The sequence below is a fragment of the Trachemys scripta genome, chromosome 3 (genome assembly GCF_013100865.1).
Source record: "Trachemys scripta elegans isolate TJP31775 chromosome 3, CAS_Tse_1.0, whole genome shotgun sequence".
In the NCBI taxonomy this organism is placed as follows: domain Eukaryota; kingdom Metazoa; phylum Chordata; order Testudines; family Emydidae; genus Trachemys; species Trachemys scripta.
Genome location: NC_048300.1, coordinates 63,241,705 through 63,259,259, shown reverse-complemented (window position 1 = coordinate 63,259,259; position 17,555 = coordinate 63,241,705). Strand labels below are relative to the sequence as shown.

The 17,555-nt window shown below is 40.5% G+C and overlaps 1 protein-coding gene across 2 annotated transcripts in view; it reads right to left on the bottom strand.

The window, feature by feature from the left end:
• Positions 1–4,343: 4,343 nt before the first annotated feature.
• HEATR5B (HEAT repeat containing 5B) overlaps positions 4,344–17,555 on the bottom strand; it is an 89,780-nt gene continuing 76,568 nt past the window's right edge. For both annotated transcript variants that reach the window (XM_034764932.1, XM_034764933.1), the window contains exons 32-36: positions 16,828–17,097; positions 15,231–15,455; positions 12,669–12,820; positions 11,934–12,147; positions 4,344–5,134 (exon numbers count right to left, since the gene is read on the bottom strand). In XM_034764932.1, the coding sequence (XP_034620823.1) occupies positions 4,830–5,134; positions 11,934–12,147; positions 12,669–12,820; positions 15,231–15,455; positions 16,828–17,097 (1,166 nt within the window). In that variant the 3' untranslated portion in view covers positions 4,344–4,829. The remainder of the gene's footprint in view (positions 5,135–11,933; positions 12,148–12,668; positions 12,821–15,230; positions 15,456–16,827; positions 17,098–17,555) is intronic.

Genomic DNA, 17,555 nt, shown 5'->3' with positions numbered 1-17,555 from the left:
AAAAACAACAAGGAGTCTGGTGGCACCTTAAAGACTAACAGATTTATTTGGGCATAAGCTTTCGTGAGTAAAAACCTCACTTCTTCGGATGCATCCGAAGAAGTGAGGCTTTTACTCACGAAAGCTTATGCCCAAATAAATCTGTTAGTCTTTAAGGTGCCACCAGACTCCTTGTTGTTTTTTTAGCACAGAGGACAGTCAGAGACAGAGGCGGGCAGTTGTAGCCAGAATAATCACTTTCTCGGCAGCATGGCAAGATTTTCTGCAAGAGCAGCTTTGCCTAAAGCTAAGGCAGGTCTGTTCAGTGATGCATCCACAGTACAGGCACTTTCTACTCAGGGCCATCAACAGCCTTTACCATGGGAGGTAGTGAAGCAAGTCTGTTCACTGGTTACAGTAGTCTCTGAAGACTAGGTACTAGAGGGAGGCACAACACAATGCGGCTCCGTCTACAGCCCATGGTTAGGTCAACATAAGCAGCCTTCACTTAAAGTTGGCTCCCAGCCTCTCTGTGCTGATTTAGTAACACCAGCTCTTTGAGCTATGTAAAGTCAGTCAATGTAGTTAGTTCACACAGTGTCAGTGTAAACACTGCGTTGTTACTGGCTTTCAGGAGCCATCCCACTATGCCCCACACTGACAATACAATAAAGTGCTCCTGATGAGGCTGTGCACTACTAACACAAGGAGCCAAGTGTGCACACACAAGCAATTTAATAACTGCGGTGGCTGGCTGTAGATTGACAATGTTGTAGTGTAGACATGGCCTTAGCCAGCATGTTATAAAACTACATTGTTAAAAAATGGCTGGAGTAGAAAGGGCCATTTTCCTCAACTGTAAGGGGACGGAGACAGGGAACTGGGCACTGAAAATTATGGTGCACTGCAGTCCCCTCCTCAGCCTTAGGGAGGAAAACTCTAGGATGAGCTGCCTGGAGGAGGAGTTTTGGAAGCTGTAAGGGTTCAGCACAGGAGGATCTTCTGATGACTGCTCTTCCCTGCAGCAGAAGGAAAAGCTGGAGTGCTGAGACCTGTAAAGCCACCCCACAGACCTGCAGTAGAAGGAAGCTTGTCCTGGAACCTCTGTTCTCCCTAGAGGGGGAATGCTGAGGAAGGTCACTGGATCATATTGCAGAAGTCTCATGGGAACCACAGCCTCCTCTGAAAGGACAGTGAGAGCCTAAACTTTTAAAATTGGCTCCTCATGAGAAGCTGGGCCAAGGGGATGGATTCACCAGCTGGTGGTTGAGGAGGAGAGCCAGAGCCTCCTACTCTGCTGCAGCTGCCATGGCCCTCACATCCTATCTCATAGCCTGGGGCCACTCAAAGATCTACTACAGATTCACAGAGATATTAATGAAAGGAGCCTTGCTTAAGAGGAATGGGATTGCCAAATCCAAAAGAAAGCTTAAAAGACAGAGAACATGTGAGGCCACTAAAAAAATGTTGCAAGCTCTGTAAGCAACAGTCCCAATATGTCACCAACAATACTGTCTTGGCATAAGATGAGCATTTCTACAGGCCCATCAATGGTGAAGGCACTGAGTAGTCCCAGAGCCTTCACCATATTTTGTAGACTAGGAGTGTTGCTGAGCTTTTCAAACCAATATTTCTGGTTAGCTGATGGCCATCTATCACTTCTTCAGAAGGCCAGTGCTTGCCTGCTTCCTTGCCCGGCAGTAAGAGAGATCACTATAACTACAGAGAGGAGCATACTAGGTGATTTCTTCACTCTGGCTCAGAGGGGAAAAAACTGAAGGAGCTTGGAGACAGAGAAAAAGGAGAATGAGGTATAGCAAGGAAGATGGAAAAAGCAGGAGAGGTGAGAGAAAATATGAGCTGGAGAAAACCAAGCTCATAGGGAGCAAAAGTAAGGAGGGTGGTGAGAAAAACAGGAAAGAGTAGAGAGAGAAGAAAAATGGAGAGGGGAAGTGGATAAGTTAATTCAGGGGAAAACCAGACTGAAAAAAGACCATTAAACCTGGGAAAGGCAGAGAGAGGAAAAGAGAGGAAGAACAAAAGCAAGGAAGGCATGCCAAGTTACTTCGCCTTTTAATCAAATGAAGTTTGGTGCCAGATTATTATATAAAATAATTTTTTTCCTGAAGAGCAGGAAAAGGACAGGGCAATGTAGATAGGAAACTTGAGAGACTTGTTTCTAAATGAGCATGAGAACCCAGTATGTCTGTAGGTGGTGGAGGAAAAGCCTTTCTTTTCATCTGCGCCTGCCTTCCCTTATCCCTCAATCTCTGTGTCTGTTTTCCCTTCAATTAACATTTTTCAACCATTTTACTTTTTTTTAAACTGGCTTCCTATGGTGTCCCACTTTTGCTTGGCTGGCTCTAAACTTGCATTTTAAGATGTGTTTCTTTGCCTTTTCTGAGTTTCCAGCCATCTTGTTTAGTAAGACATTCAATTCTAACTGGGAAAAAAGTGCTAGGGTAAAAAGACTATTTTAGGGGAATTAGGAGACAACAACAAGAATTCTTGCTGCTAGTTCAGGCAAGCCAGAGAGAAACTGGCAGATAGCTCATGACAGAAGGGAAAACTTGTCCTCAATGCACAACAAAAAAAATCCAGCAATTTCATTGGGGTTCCTACATGTTTGTTGCATGGCACGGATAGGAACCCAGTAAGCATAAACTAACCTGAAACAAATCAGAGAAAGCATATCATATTGTTTTTCTCACTTCCAGCTGTTTTATGTGTTCGTATGGTTTCTCTAAAAATCTTGCTGTCACATTTTTGAAATTCACCTTCCCTAATGAAATGTTAAAAGGCTTGTACGTTTTTATTCAAATGAGCTTTTAGTGTTTCAGCTTTGAAATTATGAATTATATTGTAAATTTTAATTAACTTAATCACTATGTATAGAAAGGAAGAATAAAGCAAATAATTCTTTGCTGCTACTCTTTCCTCACTTTGGGCTTCATTCTATAAACAGTTCATTACTCTATGTGTCTTTACGCTCATGTCTATTCCTATTGCATTAGTGGAACTAGGTGTGGGAGTAAAGATGCATCCTATAGTAACTGTTTGCAGGAAAACAGGGCTCACACTATTCTTTGTGATCTTGAATAATGGTCAAGAACAATTCTGAATTAAAAGCTTTTCTAAACATAACTTTATGTTAAAGAGTTTGCACAAACTAACTGTGACAGGGTGAAAGAGAACTATCTTGTTCTTAGTTAATTGGTTTAATTACAGTTGATCTTTCCCTTCCCCTTACACAGATGCTCAAAGGAAAGGCTACCACAGTGGCTATTTAGAAGAAAGAGATGGGTAAATGCCTACGGCAAGATCAGAATCCATACATATTTCAGCCAAATATCAATCATACGATTAAATTCTGATTACTACTAATTTCCTATTGTGAGGTTCAAACAATAGAAATTTTAGGATCCACTTCTCAAATTATATAAATAACTTGTACATTGACTTGTTCCAGGAACACCTGAATGGACAACAAAGATGGAGGGATAGAAACATGCCTACATTCATTATGAAAGCCCTATAGGTTGTATGACACAACAAACCTATACAGGAAGGGCCCCTGATTTATGTGGCAAACTGGGAATTCTAAAGCAGTGTAAAAGACATTAAAATTCAGAGATTTCAGCTGACTATTAAAATGGATAGGAACAGAGGCATTAACACATAATTCAATAAAAATACTGTACTTCAGGAAAACAGCACTATTGCATTGAATAAATCAGGACCCTTCCCAGAAATTGTAGGTCTGATATGCACAGAGTATATGGCCTTATGCCATTCACCTCTTCCTGACTCTAAGAAAGGTGTGTGAGAGCTCTAGCCCCCTCCCTATGGCTGCAGGAAGAAGGTTTTCCACCAGCCCCTTGTGAAGTCTGGCAGGAGAAACAGCCCAATGGCTCCCATTATAGTCAAATCTTGTAGCAGGTAACAGTGCTCTTCCCTCTGAGAATCCAGGCAAAGTAAGCAGAACACTGAACTGTGGAATCTGGGCAGAGTAGGAAAATAGTTTACCACAGGAGCCTTTGCAACAGGCAAATTCCAGAGCCACAGAAATGCAAATGGCATATGGTCCCATTTATAAACCTTATTTCCAATGCATCTTTTTATTTATCTTAGTGAGAGATGGGGGAGGGGGGTTGGTTCTTTGAATCCATTTATTAACTCTCGGGCATGGAAACTGATCTGAAAGAAAGAGATATACCACAAAGTTAATAACATCTTATTTTGACAGCATGTTTGCTTGTTTATCTTGGAAAAGACTGCAATCTTTTCCAGTTCCTGCTTTTTTTGTATTTCATGTGACCTGAAATGAATTATACATCTGATACACCCCAACTTCACTAGGTTTGTGTTTTTTTGTTTTTTAAGAAAAAAGTGATTATTACACCTGAAATTTCCAAAGATAAATAGTAAATACCGAATACTGGTTTCTCCACCCACTCCAACCCTGCTGTGTTAGTGTGCTGGTACAACAGTTGGATAGCATTAACTAGCTTTTAAAAACACTTACATTTGCTAGGTTTGACTCAGTGTTCTAAAAATAAACAACACAATTTAGTAGGACAGATGATACTTTTTTGGTGGATAATTTATAACATAGATTCACAAATATGATCAAACAAAATCAATTTCTTAAAAATTTATATAAATACTTGTAACACTACTTCCCTTTATAATGCACAAATTTCAAGTAATTACACATAAAGCTATTAGATTGCCTCTGACATACAAACAATGCAAAATACAAACATATATGCAGTAGCACATAAGGAATGATGTAGTGCTTCTGACTTTTAATTGTAGGTATGATCCCAAAAATAATAACTCAAAATAATTCAAAAAAAGCTAGTTTTAAGTTTAATTGTTGGGACAGAATGTATTGTGGGTGGTGGTTGCCTGGCAGCTGCTTTTGCTTTGCTGGCCTGACTTGCTCGGACTGCAGTTTCTAGACGTATTTTCAATTCAGGAGCAGCTCCCATTACTGTCTTGAAAGCATGAGGGTAGAGGGGACCAATGTGCATTAAATTCTGGAGTGCAAATTCATGAAGATCTTTCGATATTGTAGATGCAGAAGCAAAAGCATTTTCATTCAGTAAATAAGAGATCAGAGTTGGAACTAGAAGAGCAAGCAACTGGACTCCTAAAAGTGAAAGAAGAAAAAAGCATAATAGATTAGAAATAAAAACTATATCGAAAATGAATTGTGGCAATAATACTGTTCCTATAAAAGAGCCATTACAGTCAAAGTTGAAAACAAACACAGCAATAACACTGCTCTACAGCCAAAATGCTTCTAAAATAAATGTAGTCAAACTTTACTAATTCTGGGTCACTGAGAACAAAAATGATGCTTAAAATTGTTGATTGGCTCTAGTTTTCAAGATATGCTATTGGGTCAGTGTATATGACCCTTGACTTGGGAATGGCGGAGGATAAGTAAGTTATAAAGGGAAGGGATCTCAATTTAAACCAGAAATGACTAAAATACATCTTTGACTGGATCTATGAATAAATCTATGACTGGGTTTGGACAGTACTTGCTTTTTAGGCAAAACAATGAATGATGCAATTTGAAGCTGGTATTGCGTCATACATGACATGAATTGCATCATGTTATTCCTAGAAGTCATGGATGATGCAATCGTAACGAAGCTTACATCACTCTGCTAAACAAATTGCCCTATATCAGCTCTAGAAATCATACAGTGTCATGCTCTCTTATTTGTCAGTGTTTGATTTTGCAAAGGGACACATTTCTGTTTAGCCAAAGTGAGCAGAGATGCCTTGTACTTGTGTGAACAGTGCAGATAACTTCTGCTATGTTTGTGGTGAAGTGACTTTTGCATCACAAAAGCGCAGTATAACCACTATGGTTAAGAAAGCCTATCACCTTTATTTTGGCTGCAAAATTGGAGATCGGGACAAGAGGTGAGCTCCACACGTATGCTGTAACACCTGTGCAACAAATCTTCACCAGTGGTTGAACAGGAAAAGAAAATCTATGCCTTTTGCAGTGCCAATGATTTGGAGAGAGCCAACAGATCATACCAGCAATTGTTACTTCTGCATGGTGCCTCCAGTTGGGAAAGGTGTGTCAAAGAAGAAAAAGTGGACTGTGCATTATCCAAACATTCCATCAGCTATACGCCCAGTACCCCACGGAGAAGGACTGCCGGTTCCTGATGCACCAGACTCATTCTCACTTGAGTCAGACGAGGAAGAGGATGAAACTTCTGGTCCTGAACCATCAATGTCACAGGACCCACATTTTCTCCCATCCTCCTCCTCTGAACCACACCTCATAACACAAGGTGAACTGAATGACCTTGTCAGGGATTTGGAACTACCCAAGAGTAAGGCAGAGCTGTTGGGCTCTAGACTACAGCAGTGGAATCTCCTGGCAGGTGATGTTAGGGTTTCCATGTTCCGTGACCATCAAAAGGATCTTGTCCCATTCTTCCTCATGGAAGGTGATCTTGTAGCCTGCAACAACATCGATGGTGTGATGGCAGCCCTCAACATCGTTCACGATCCAGATGAGTGGAGACTGTTCATTGATTCATCGAAGACGAGTCTTAAAGCTGTTTTACTGCATAATGGCAATGTTTTGCCATCAATTCCAGTTGGTCATGCAGTCCATATGAAGGAAACCTATGACAACATGAAACAACTTTTGAGGTGCATAAACTATGACCAACATCAGTGGCAGCTTTGTGGCGATTTGAAGGTTGTTGCTCTCTTGCTTGGTCTGCAGACTGGATACACAAAGTACTGCTGTTTTCTCTGCGAATGGGATAGTCGTGCAAGAGATTCCCACTACATCAAGAAAGATTGGCCACTCTGACAGTCATTGGAGCCTGGGAGGAAAAAAGTGTTCAGCATCCACCACTTGTTGAATCAAGGAAGATTTTGTTACCACCCTTACACATGAAGCTGGGTCTGATGAAGAACTTTGTCAAGGCCATTGACAAAACACAAGCAGCTTTCAAGTACCTCCGTGGAAAATTTCCAAGGTTAAGTGAAGCTAAGATAAAGGAAGGTGTCTTTGTTGGTCCTCAGATTCGTGAACTTCTTCGAGATAATGCATTTGACCATGCACTGTGTGGCAAGGAAAAGACGGCATGGAAAGCCTTCCAGTTAGTGACAATAAATTTTCTCAGAAACAACAAGGCAGACAACTACAGGTTGTTGGTGAAAAACCTCCTCAAGGCATACAAAAGCCTTGGTTGCAACATGTCACTAAAGATACATTTTTTGCACTCTCATCTAGATTTTTTTTCCACCGAACTGTGGAGCAGTGAGCGACGAGCACGGCGAGCAATTTCACCAGGGCATTGCAACAATGGAGAAACGCTATCTGGGCAAATGGAGCCCATCAATGCTTGCAGACTATTGCTGGACAGTGACAAGAGATGCTCCATTTAATGAATACAAGAGACAAGCCAAGAAGCGCTGAGTAGACACTGAATAGGACTAAACTATGTACATAATAGTTTTTGCCTTTTGTTTCATAATAAATTTTATTTATATAACCCTTTTGCTGCTTTTTAAAGTGTTACATAAACAAGACAGGTGAAATATTATCATGTAAAGCAACCATAAACATATGAAAAGACCTAGGTTTACAATTTATGATTAAAACTCTACTATCTACACAATATACATAGACATAAAATGTAAAAACTTAAATATCTTAGAAATAGTAGCCAATGAGTTGTTTTAATTGTCATATTTGAATTCAGCACATCAAAATACAGAATAAATAGCACATTTTATCTCTGAAGCAGACGACTTCTCAAAAATTGTAGACCAGTATAATATAATAAAATCAAAGGAATCTAAGATGCAGAAGACCTTTTTTCAGGACATCCAGTCTTTTTCCTGGCCGGTGTAGGATTTGGCTGTATTCCACATTTCCTAGAGTTTAATACACTTCGGTTCTGTTCCAGCCACTTCACTGGGGAGATTAGTACACAGCCTGATAGTGCTCACTGCTAAATGTGTTAAACTGGTACAGCATCTTGTACCTCAAAGGATCCTACAGGACTTTAAAGATTGAGAAATCACTTCATCTTACTTCTGTAAAGCACCCATCATGGGGAGTATGACATACCAGTTTAGGACACAAAGTGAAGAGTACCTCCATATCAGTTTGAAAATGCAGCAGGGAAATATAAGTATTGGTAGGATAATATAGCTACCATGTATCAGAGGGGTAGCTGTGTTAGTCTGAATCTGTAAAAAGCAACAGAGGGTCTTGTGGCACCTTGAAGACTAACGGAAGTATTGGGAGCATAAGCTTTCATGGGTAAGAACCTCACTTCTTCAGATCCAAGTAATGGAAATCTCCAGAGGCAGGTATAAATCAGTATGGAGATAACGAGGTTAGTTCAATCAGGGAGGGTGAGGTGCTCTGCTAGCAGTTGAGGTGTGAACACCAAGGGAGGAGAAACTGCTTCTGTAGTTGGACAGCCATTCACAGTCTTTGTTTAATCCTGATCTGATGGTGTCAAATTTGCAAATGAACTGGAGCTCAGCAGTTTCTCTTTCGAGTCTGGTCCTGAAGTTTTTTTGCTGTAAGATGGCTACCTTTACATCTGCTATTGTGTGGCCAGGGAGGTTGAAGTGTTCTCCTACAGGTTTTTGTATATTGCCATTCCTGATATCTGACTTGTGTCCATTTATCCTCTTGCGTAGTGACTGTCCAGTTTGGCCAATGTACATAGCAGAGGGGCATTACTGGCATATATAACATTGGTGGACGTGCAGGTGAATGAGCCGGTGATGTTGTAGCTGATCTGGTTAGGTCCTGTGATGGTGTTGCTGGTGTAGATATGTGGGCAGAGTTGGCATCGAGGTTTGTTGCATGGGTTGGTTCCTGAGTTAGAGTTATTATGGTGCGGTGCGTGGTTGCTGGTGAGAATATGCTTAAGGTTGGCAGGTTGTCTATGGGCGAGGACTGGCCTGCCTCCCAAGAGGGAGGAGAAAGAGAGGGATCATTGTCCAGGATGGGTTGTAGATCACTGATGATGCGTTGGAGCGGTTTAAGCTGAGGACTGTAGGTGATGGCCAGTGGAGTTCTGTTGGTTTCTTTTTTGGGCCTGTCTTGTAGCAGGAGTCTTCTGGATACACGTCTGGCTCTGTTGATTTGTTTCTTTATTTCCTTGTGTGGGTATCGTAGTTTTGAGAATACTTGGTGAAGATCTTGTAGGTGTTGGTCTCTGTCTGAGGGGTTGGAGCAGATGCGATTGTACCTCAGTGCTTGGCTGTAGACGATGGATCGTTTGGTGTGACCAGGGTGGAAGCTGGAGGCATGAAGGTAGGTGTAGCGGTCGGTGGGTTTTCGGTATAGGATGGTGTTAATGTGGCCATTGCTTATTTGTACGGTGGTGTCTAGGAAGTGGACCTCCCGTGTAGATTGGTCCAAGCTGAGGTTGATGGTGGGGTGGAAGCTGTTGAAATCATGGTGGAATTCTTCCAGGGTCTCCTTCCCAGGGGTCCAGATGATGAAGATGTCATCAATATAGCGTAGGTAGAGAAGGAGCATGAGTGGACGAGAGCTGAGGAAGCGTTGTTCCAGGTCAGCCATAAAAATGTTGGCATATTGTGGGGCCATGCGGGTGCCAATAGCGGTGCCACTGGTCTGGAGGTATATATTGTCACCAAATTTGAAATAATTGTGCGTGAGGATAAAGTCACAGAGCTCAGCAGTAAGTTGTGCTGTGTCATCATCAGGGATACTGTTCCTGACAGCTTGTATTCCATCTGTGTGGGGGATGTTTGTGTAGCGAGCCTCTACATCCATGGTGGCTAGGGCCTTGGCTACACTTACCAGCTAGTTCGACGGCTGGAAATCGAAGTTCTGGGTTCGACTTATCGCGTCTAGTCTGGACGCGATAAGTCGAACCCGGAAGTGCTTGCCGTCGACTGCGGTACTCCAGCTCGGCGAGAGGAGTACCGCAGAGTCGACGGGGGAGCCTGCCTGCCGCGTGTGGACCAAGGTAAGTTCGAACTAAGGTACTTCGACTTCAGCTACGTTATTCACGTAGCTGAAGTTGCGTACCTTAGTTCGAATTGGGGGGGGTAGTGTAGACCAAGCCTAGGATGGTGTTTTCTGGGAGGTCACCAATGCATTGTAGTTTTCTCAGGAAATCTGTGGTGTCACGGAGATAGCTGGGAGTGCTGGTGGTGTAGGGTCTGAGTAGGGAGTCCACATATCCAAACAGTCCTTCAGTGAGAGTGCCAATGCCCGAGATGATGGGGTGTCCAGGATTCCAGGTTTGTGGATCTTAGGTAGTAGATAGAATAACCCCGGTCGGGGCTCTAAGGGTATGTTGATTTGTTCCTGTGTTAGTGTAGGGAGCTACCATGTTTGGAATTTGACTAGGACATTGGCATACCTCTTACTCTGAACGTATGGTTTAGTGGTGAGAGTAAGGATTTTATTAATCAGAATTCCTGCATTCTAGACCCAGTCTTTGTCACTGACTCATTCTATGATTTTCAGCAAATCACTTATTCTTGTTATGCATCTGTTTCCCTATCTGTAAAATGGGCATACTATTAATCTCTCACACAGGGGGATTGAAATGTATTTGTATAGTACTTTGAGAGCCCAAAATAAAACATGCCTTGTAAACACAAAGTAGTAGTATTTATTACCATTACTTTTGTGAAGAGTTTCCTGGTATCTTTAGTGACTACACTTCGTTAGGACCTTAGTTCTACTTTTTGTTTGAAAGATTATACCTCCAATAGAACAGCCCCCTCCCCCCACCCAACCTCCACCCCCCGTGTTGGTGCACTGGTTCAGGAAAGACTCATCTACTAAATTGCCAAGACACTAAAAGTTTCCCATCCAAGTTCTGACAAGCCCAAGTGTGCTTAGCTTGTGAGATCAGATGAGACAGCAACCCAAGGAAGAGACTGTTCTTGGAAAAAAATAAAAAGTAAACTAAAGCAGTCATTGCTGCTGATTTTTTGAATAATCTAATTACAGCTTTATTTTGTTTAAAATAAATAATTATGTTAGACTAAATTTTAAGTTTGTAAAAAACATTTTTGGTTAAAAGATTTTTCAGAATATTACTCATTATGTTCTTATATTTTGGGGTAAATGTGAATTGAGCTCTCATGTAAGTAGGGGGACTGATATGTTTGGCTCTAACTAATGTTAACAAAAATCAGACGTTGGACAAATTTCCCCCCATACATTTCTACTAGTCTATCATTTCACACCTGCTCAGCTCAGCTATTCCAAAACCAAAGTGGCTCTTGAGTAAGTGCTGCCAATTGTATGTGGGGTTTTTTGTTTTTAAAATGGATGAATATCACGGGGAATATGTTGAAAACAGTAATCTTATTTACACATATCTCTCGGGTGTCAATCGGTTTCCGAATGCGGATTCATTTTTAACTTAACTGAATTTTAAGATATTATATGAATATTCTTTTCTGCGGAAAGAAAGTGATGTTACTCTCTGCAGACTTGCCCACAATTTCAAACAGCCCTTCCAAACCCAGCATAGCTGTTTCTCAAGATAATCAAATAACTTTGGTGATGGGTGTAGTATAGGTAGAAATACCTAGATAAATAGGCAATACCAGTAGGTCTACTAAAATGGTCAGTAGTGAAAGAGGTAACAATTGGAGCAGTTCACAGCTCTCTTTACTTTTTTCCATATGCAGGCACAAGAAGACAATACTACACCACATTTAGAAGTTTTCTTTACAACCACAAGAGGTAGGAGTGCTAGCGCAATCCTGGCATACAACAACCCTTGTCATGTAAAGCTATAATACAAGGACAGGTTTTTGCATAATTTCAACCACCATTTTAACTGTATCAGCTCCACTACCAAATCCCTAATTACAACATTCCTGATGTAAAATGTTGTATTTCAGAGTTATTAGTGTTCTACAGAAAAAAAGTTACTTACTATTCTGCTCCTCACCAAGGGCAACCAATGTTTCAAGGACTTTAATTCCTTCCTGGACTGCTAATAGCTCTGTGTTGCTGATTAGACGGTTACCTTCTACAGCTTTTAGTTTCTCAACCATTATTGGTGCCAATGAATGGATGTATGGAGTTGACAGGGCACGGTTGGTGTGTTGGAATACAGAAAGTAGCAGCTGATAACACTTGGCTTGAACCTAATCAAGATAAATGCAAATCAGATAACTGCATCCCTGAATTGCACACTCAAAATGTGTTTTGTACAAGTAAGTAATATAAACACAAATTTTGTACATATATAAGTAGGAGAATCACTGCAAATTTGGGCCCTAATCTTTATCTATGGAAACAGGAGTAGCATTATGAGAAAGTAATATTAAAATAAACCAGAGAAGGTCTAGATTTTTTTGGCCCAGTGGTCTTTTCCTTCCTAAAATTTCTTACATTAACAAAGATGTAACTTTTATAAATCTATATAAATCAAGAATTTGGCACAAGTAACTTGAAAATCGTACTGCAAAAGTGCCACGTTTTGTTATAATTGCCATTGATGCAATAGTTGTGATGGTTAATTTGTTAATTTGACAAGCAGGATCTGGTTACTTTTTGAAGTGAAGAAATTATAGATTTCAGGGAATTCAGAAAATGTAACGTTATTCCTTGTTACTTTGTGTCAAGCATTTAAAATATTGTGCACACTCCCACATGATGAGCTTACCCAAGGATCACAGGAATTCAATGCATTTTTAAATCTGTTAATGCAGCCATTCTGTAAGGACTGCACTCCAATTATTTCTGTACTTGCAGACCAAAGGAAGAGTGCAATCGCTGTAAGCATGCTTACTTCATCAAGAATAGACTTAGTGCCCTCTGAAAAACAAAAAGAAAAGCAGGCTGAGCTTATTGTGAAAAGGTTTTGGAGTTTGTACTAGTGTACTAGAATAATTCACAACAAAGAGATGTACCAGAAAAGACTTCAATTACACTCAAATACGTGCCTATTCACCACCACCAGTCACAAATTTTTACTATTAGTGGTAGTGACTGATAAAGTTGAGGTTGTTTAAAAGAGAGGATTAGACTAGAGTTAATGATCTTAAACTGCTTAAAACTTCCTGAAATTTCCACCTATGCAGCCAAAATTATTCATGCTTGGTCTCTGACCACAGGTAGATTTTTATTGTTTTTAAAGTTTAAGCAAATACAAATATGCTATTTTTGAGCAGAAAGATGGTGGGGGAAAAAACATTATACTGTCCCCATTATACCCAAGTCTCTTGCAAACCCTTTCAAAACAGCCTCTGCAGCTGAAATGGCTGGGATGTAGAAACCTAAAATCTAGATTGGGAGTAGCCTGCACTAAGGAGAAGGGTTCTTTAGTGTTCTGCTGAAAATTAGTTATGATTTGACTGTGTTAATAAGCCTGTTAAAAGCACACCGTCCATTTTAACTGGTGAAGTGTGCAACTTCATTCTGTCCTGAAAAGTGAACAGAAGGCATGCAAACCTTGCCTCAGTGCATGCACCTTGCAAGGAGTTAAATTAAGTCTCCTAAAGTCCACAGAAGGTCTACAATAAGTGCCAGTGGTGCTTGTGGAAGTGGCCCTTGAGCCAAGGTGAAGTTGGGAGAGATAAGTTTGATGAGACATATAACTAAAGAGGCCACTGAAAATTAATATGGGTTTGGCCTGGAAACCTTAATCCAATGATTGTTTCCTCTCAAAGATCTGAAAGGAGGGTATTGTGTAATTATTCTCTTGGCCCTTCAGATTTCACATGACCACTTCTGCCAAACTCTTCCCCCACCCTCCTGTTCAATCTATATTTCAGACTATTTGGGGGTGTAGTGAGATGGTTTTGGCAGAGATACTCTCGGTAGGAAAATGACATGCATCTCTGGATCGCTCTTTTGGGTCAGACAACATGGATTGTACCGCCTCTTTGTTCTTCTAGGGCAGAGAAGACGCTTGGATTAGAGGAAGCTGATTGAAGTCAGCAGACAAGATGGTGATGCTGCTGGTAGGCCAGGAGAAGCATCTAGGGGTTGTGGCAGCGGTATGGTTTTTCCCATTACTGAAAGGGTCACTCAGTCCTTTGTCAAGGAGATTTACAATCTGGAGATGCTTTTGGGTTCTCACTTCTCTTTGATTCCCTGATGATATCAGTGGCTAGTCTTTTACCCCTCTGTATTATGCCAGACTATATTGTGATCAATTCTCTGATGTGAATTTGCCACAGTCATCCATGCCTTTACTACCTTCACACTGAATTACTGTAGCGCTCACTATGATGATGACTATATGAAGCCTATTATACCGATTCTCTTAAAGCATCACTGGCTTCCAGTTTCCTTGAACAACAATTCCAGGTATTGAGTTTGATCTACTGCATACAGCTCGATACAATTATGGCTCTGACTACCTGAGACACTGGCTCTCTCCCTATGCGCCATTTTGATCGCTGAGATCTGATTCTCTCTGGGCAGGCAGATATTTTGGGGTAAAAGGAAAAGAGGGGCATAATCAAAGAGGATTCCTAGTTTATGGGCGTGGGTGACATGGGGGAGGATGGATTGTCAACAGTAACAGAAAGTGAGGAACAGTTTGGGAAGGAAGACAAGGAGTTAAGCTGGTTGTGAGACGTCCAGGAGTTTTCAGAGAGACAGGCTGAGATGCAGGATTGGCAGAAGAGAGACAGGTCAGGAATGGAGAGGTAAATTTGTGAGTCAAAGGTACAGAGATGGTAACTGAAGCTGTGAGAGTTGATAAGGTTACCTAAAGAAAATGCACAGAAACAGAAGGTAAGTGTGCCAAGCCCCATGAGAGACCTATGGAAACAGGAGAAGGGTGGGAGGCCTGCTGAAAAAGACACTGAGGAAATGAGTGGAGAGGTAGAAGAGAACTGATTTGTAAAAGCCAAGTAAGGACAAGATTTCAAGAAAGAGAGTATGATCAATATTGCCAAAGACAGCTGAGAGGTCAAGAAGGATGAAGATGAAGTGTGCTGCCCTGAGATGAGGCTGTATTATTCTAAAATCGGCATTGTATTCAGCATTACATACACAGTTCACTATAATGCAGAGAGTTAGGCAGCCTTGTGTTAGCACTTAGATCTTTTCTCAGTTTTACAAGCTATGCTATGTTAATCACAGCTTTTCGTCCCCATAATCCTAACCTGATATGTAGCCTATATTATATTATATACAAACACGTAACATTCACTTCTCCATAACAGAAACTTTAGCTTTAAGATGCTCAACTGGTTGAGAGTAAACTGCTTACCTGGTTGGGAGTATTCCAAGACAGATGCCAGTGTGCTGCGGATAAGACTGGTCCATTGCTTATGGGTTTCCTCAGTCTTGGCCATTGGAAGAGTTACAATAGTTTTTATCGCCTGAAGAGTTGCACTGACTGGTGGTGAGACCTGATTATCCACTGATTTTACTGCAGTTTCCTTCAATACTCTTGTAATCAGAAACAGGATTGTAGGTAATATTGTCATACATCCTGAAATAAAAAATAAAGTGCATTCTTGCAGTTAATTCTAACACCAGGTATGGTCCACAACTTCTTTATATTTCCTTAGTGGAACATCTCTTGCTAGCAATAGATATACCAAAATGTACTATAATTTATTTATGTGGTGGTAAATATAATTCAATAATATTTTAACAATTAAGAAACATCTTATTATAGTCCAAATATATTATATGACAATTTACTTCATTTGGAGTCATTTGTGCTAATGTAGTTAAAAAGCTGTCAGCAATTCAGGGATTTATAACTCAGCCATTAAAAATCTGCTCTAGGTTGACAAGGAATGATTTTTAAAAATCCATTAAAGAGAGAAAGGATGGTCCAGTGGTTAGGGTACTAGTCTGGGACTGGAGAGATGCAGGTTCAATTCTTTCCTCTGCCCATACTTCCTGTATAAGCTTGGGCAAGTTACCTCGCCTTTTTTATGCCTCAGTTTCCCATCTGTGAAATGGGGATAATAATACTTCCCTACTTCACAAGGGATAAATACAGTAAAGACTGTGAGATGCTCAGATATTATGGTAATGGGGGGGGCCACAAAGCACCAAAAAAAGATAAATAACTGATTCTTCCCCGATTAGGGCTTCTTTTGCATCCAATTGGAGCTAAAAAGAGCCCATACATGTAGAATTTGTACTTATCCTTCCCCCAGCTCATACTTAAAGCCATGAGTCTGGGCAGATAGCTTTCTGGCTGAGAAAACCTGGCCAAAATTCCTTGTAGCGGCCATCAATATAATTCCTTAACTGGTCTGAAAGGTCACTACTGAATGCTCCTTCTCAAACACTCCTTTACTCAGTCATCCCTGAAAGCAAGAAAAAATGGGACCAGGAATCAAATCATAGGCTCCTGCATGGCAGCAGTGCAAGACTCTGGGCTAGCTTATAGAAATTTTTTATTTTTAACTAAACATTTGCCATCCATTAATTACTAATTTGGACTACAGGCCAAGTATTTTTCAGAAATTATTTCCTCTACAATTGTTATTAACTTTGCACCTCACTAAGGGCTCAACCTCAAGAAGTGCTAAACATCTGCAATGTCAATGTAATTTCTTGCAGACGTGAGAGAGGCCTCTGCTGTATTAGAACAAACAGGGCATACAGTGCAAATTTTGATTTTGCGTGTTTCCTGATGTCCTGTGACCTGACAAGCGGGCACCCTTAAATTGCTCTAGAATCTAAACCTCACCATCAATAAATTAGCTTCACTTAAAGTGGTCTGCAACGGAGGTAACATTTTTAGTTACTACTGTGTCACTTGGTCATTTCAAATGACTGGATTTGTCTTATATTTCTCATAAAACCCATTCATTTATGCATATGAAGTTATAGTAGAGTACCGGCTGGAGAGCACAGAGAAGGCAGGTCAGATAGGATAGTAACTGTGGCAGCCACAAGGCGAGCACTTTCTTCAGAGAGCTGGGGTTTGGCAGAAACATGACTTGGAGAGTCTGACATTTTGGGGCTTAGATGTGGCATGTGCCGTACTAGGATAAACATTAGTAGTTCCATGGCTGCAAAGACGAGAGATTTTCCAGGCACAAGGCCACCAGTCTCACCACCTTCTCCTAACACAAGACACGTTTCTTTTTCCTTTATGTCGTCTTCATCTGCAGTGAAAGAGATTTGGTTATATAGTAAAAAACCCAAATAAATATTAGATAAAATGCACTGAAAGGTAGATAATACTTTGAGAAGAGCTAGAGGTTCACATTAATGTATAATGTCAGACAGATCACACAAGTTAAGAAAAATACTACTTTTAAAGTTAAAATGTGCTGAAGGAGTTTTAAATTGCCTTAAAGGTTTTGTGATTGTAACAATTGACTTTAAAATGCCATAACAAGCCCAGAAATTGATAACATTTAATAATTACAATGTCTGAAAACAGTTGCTGTGTTTCATACTTCTTAAAAAACTCATGTAGTAAAATTATCATCAAAAGATGCCAACTTCTGCATGTTGCCAGGCACAATGTCGCGTGAATTGTTTTTTTTTCTTTATCTTAGATATAAACAAATAAGATTTTTGTAGAAAAAATATTAAAGTGCTATTCCAATCTGAAATG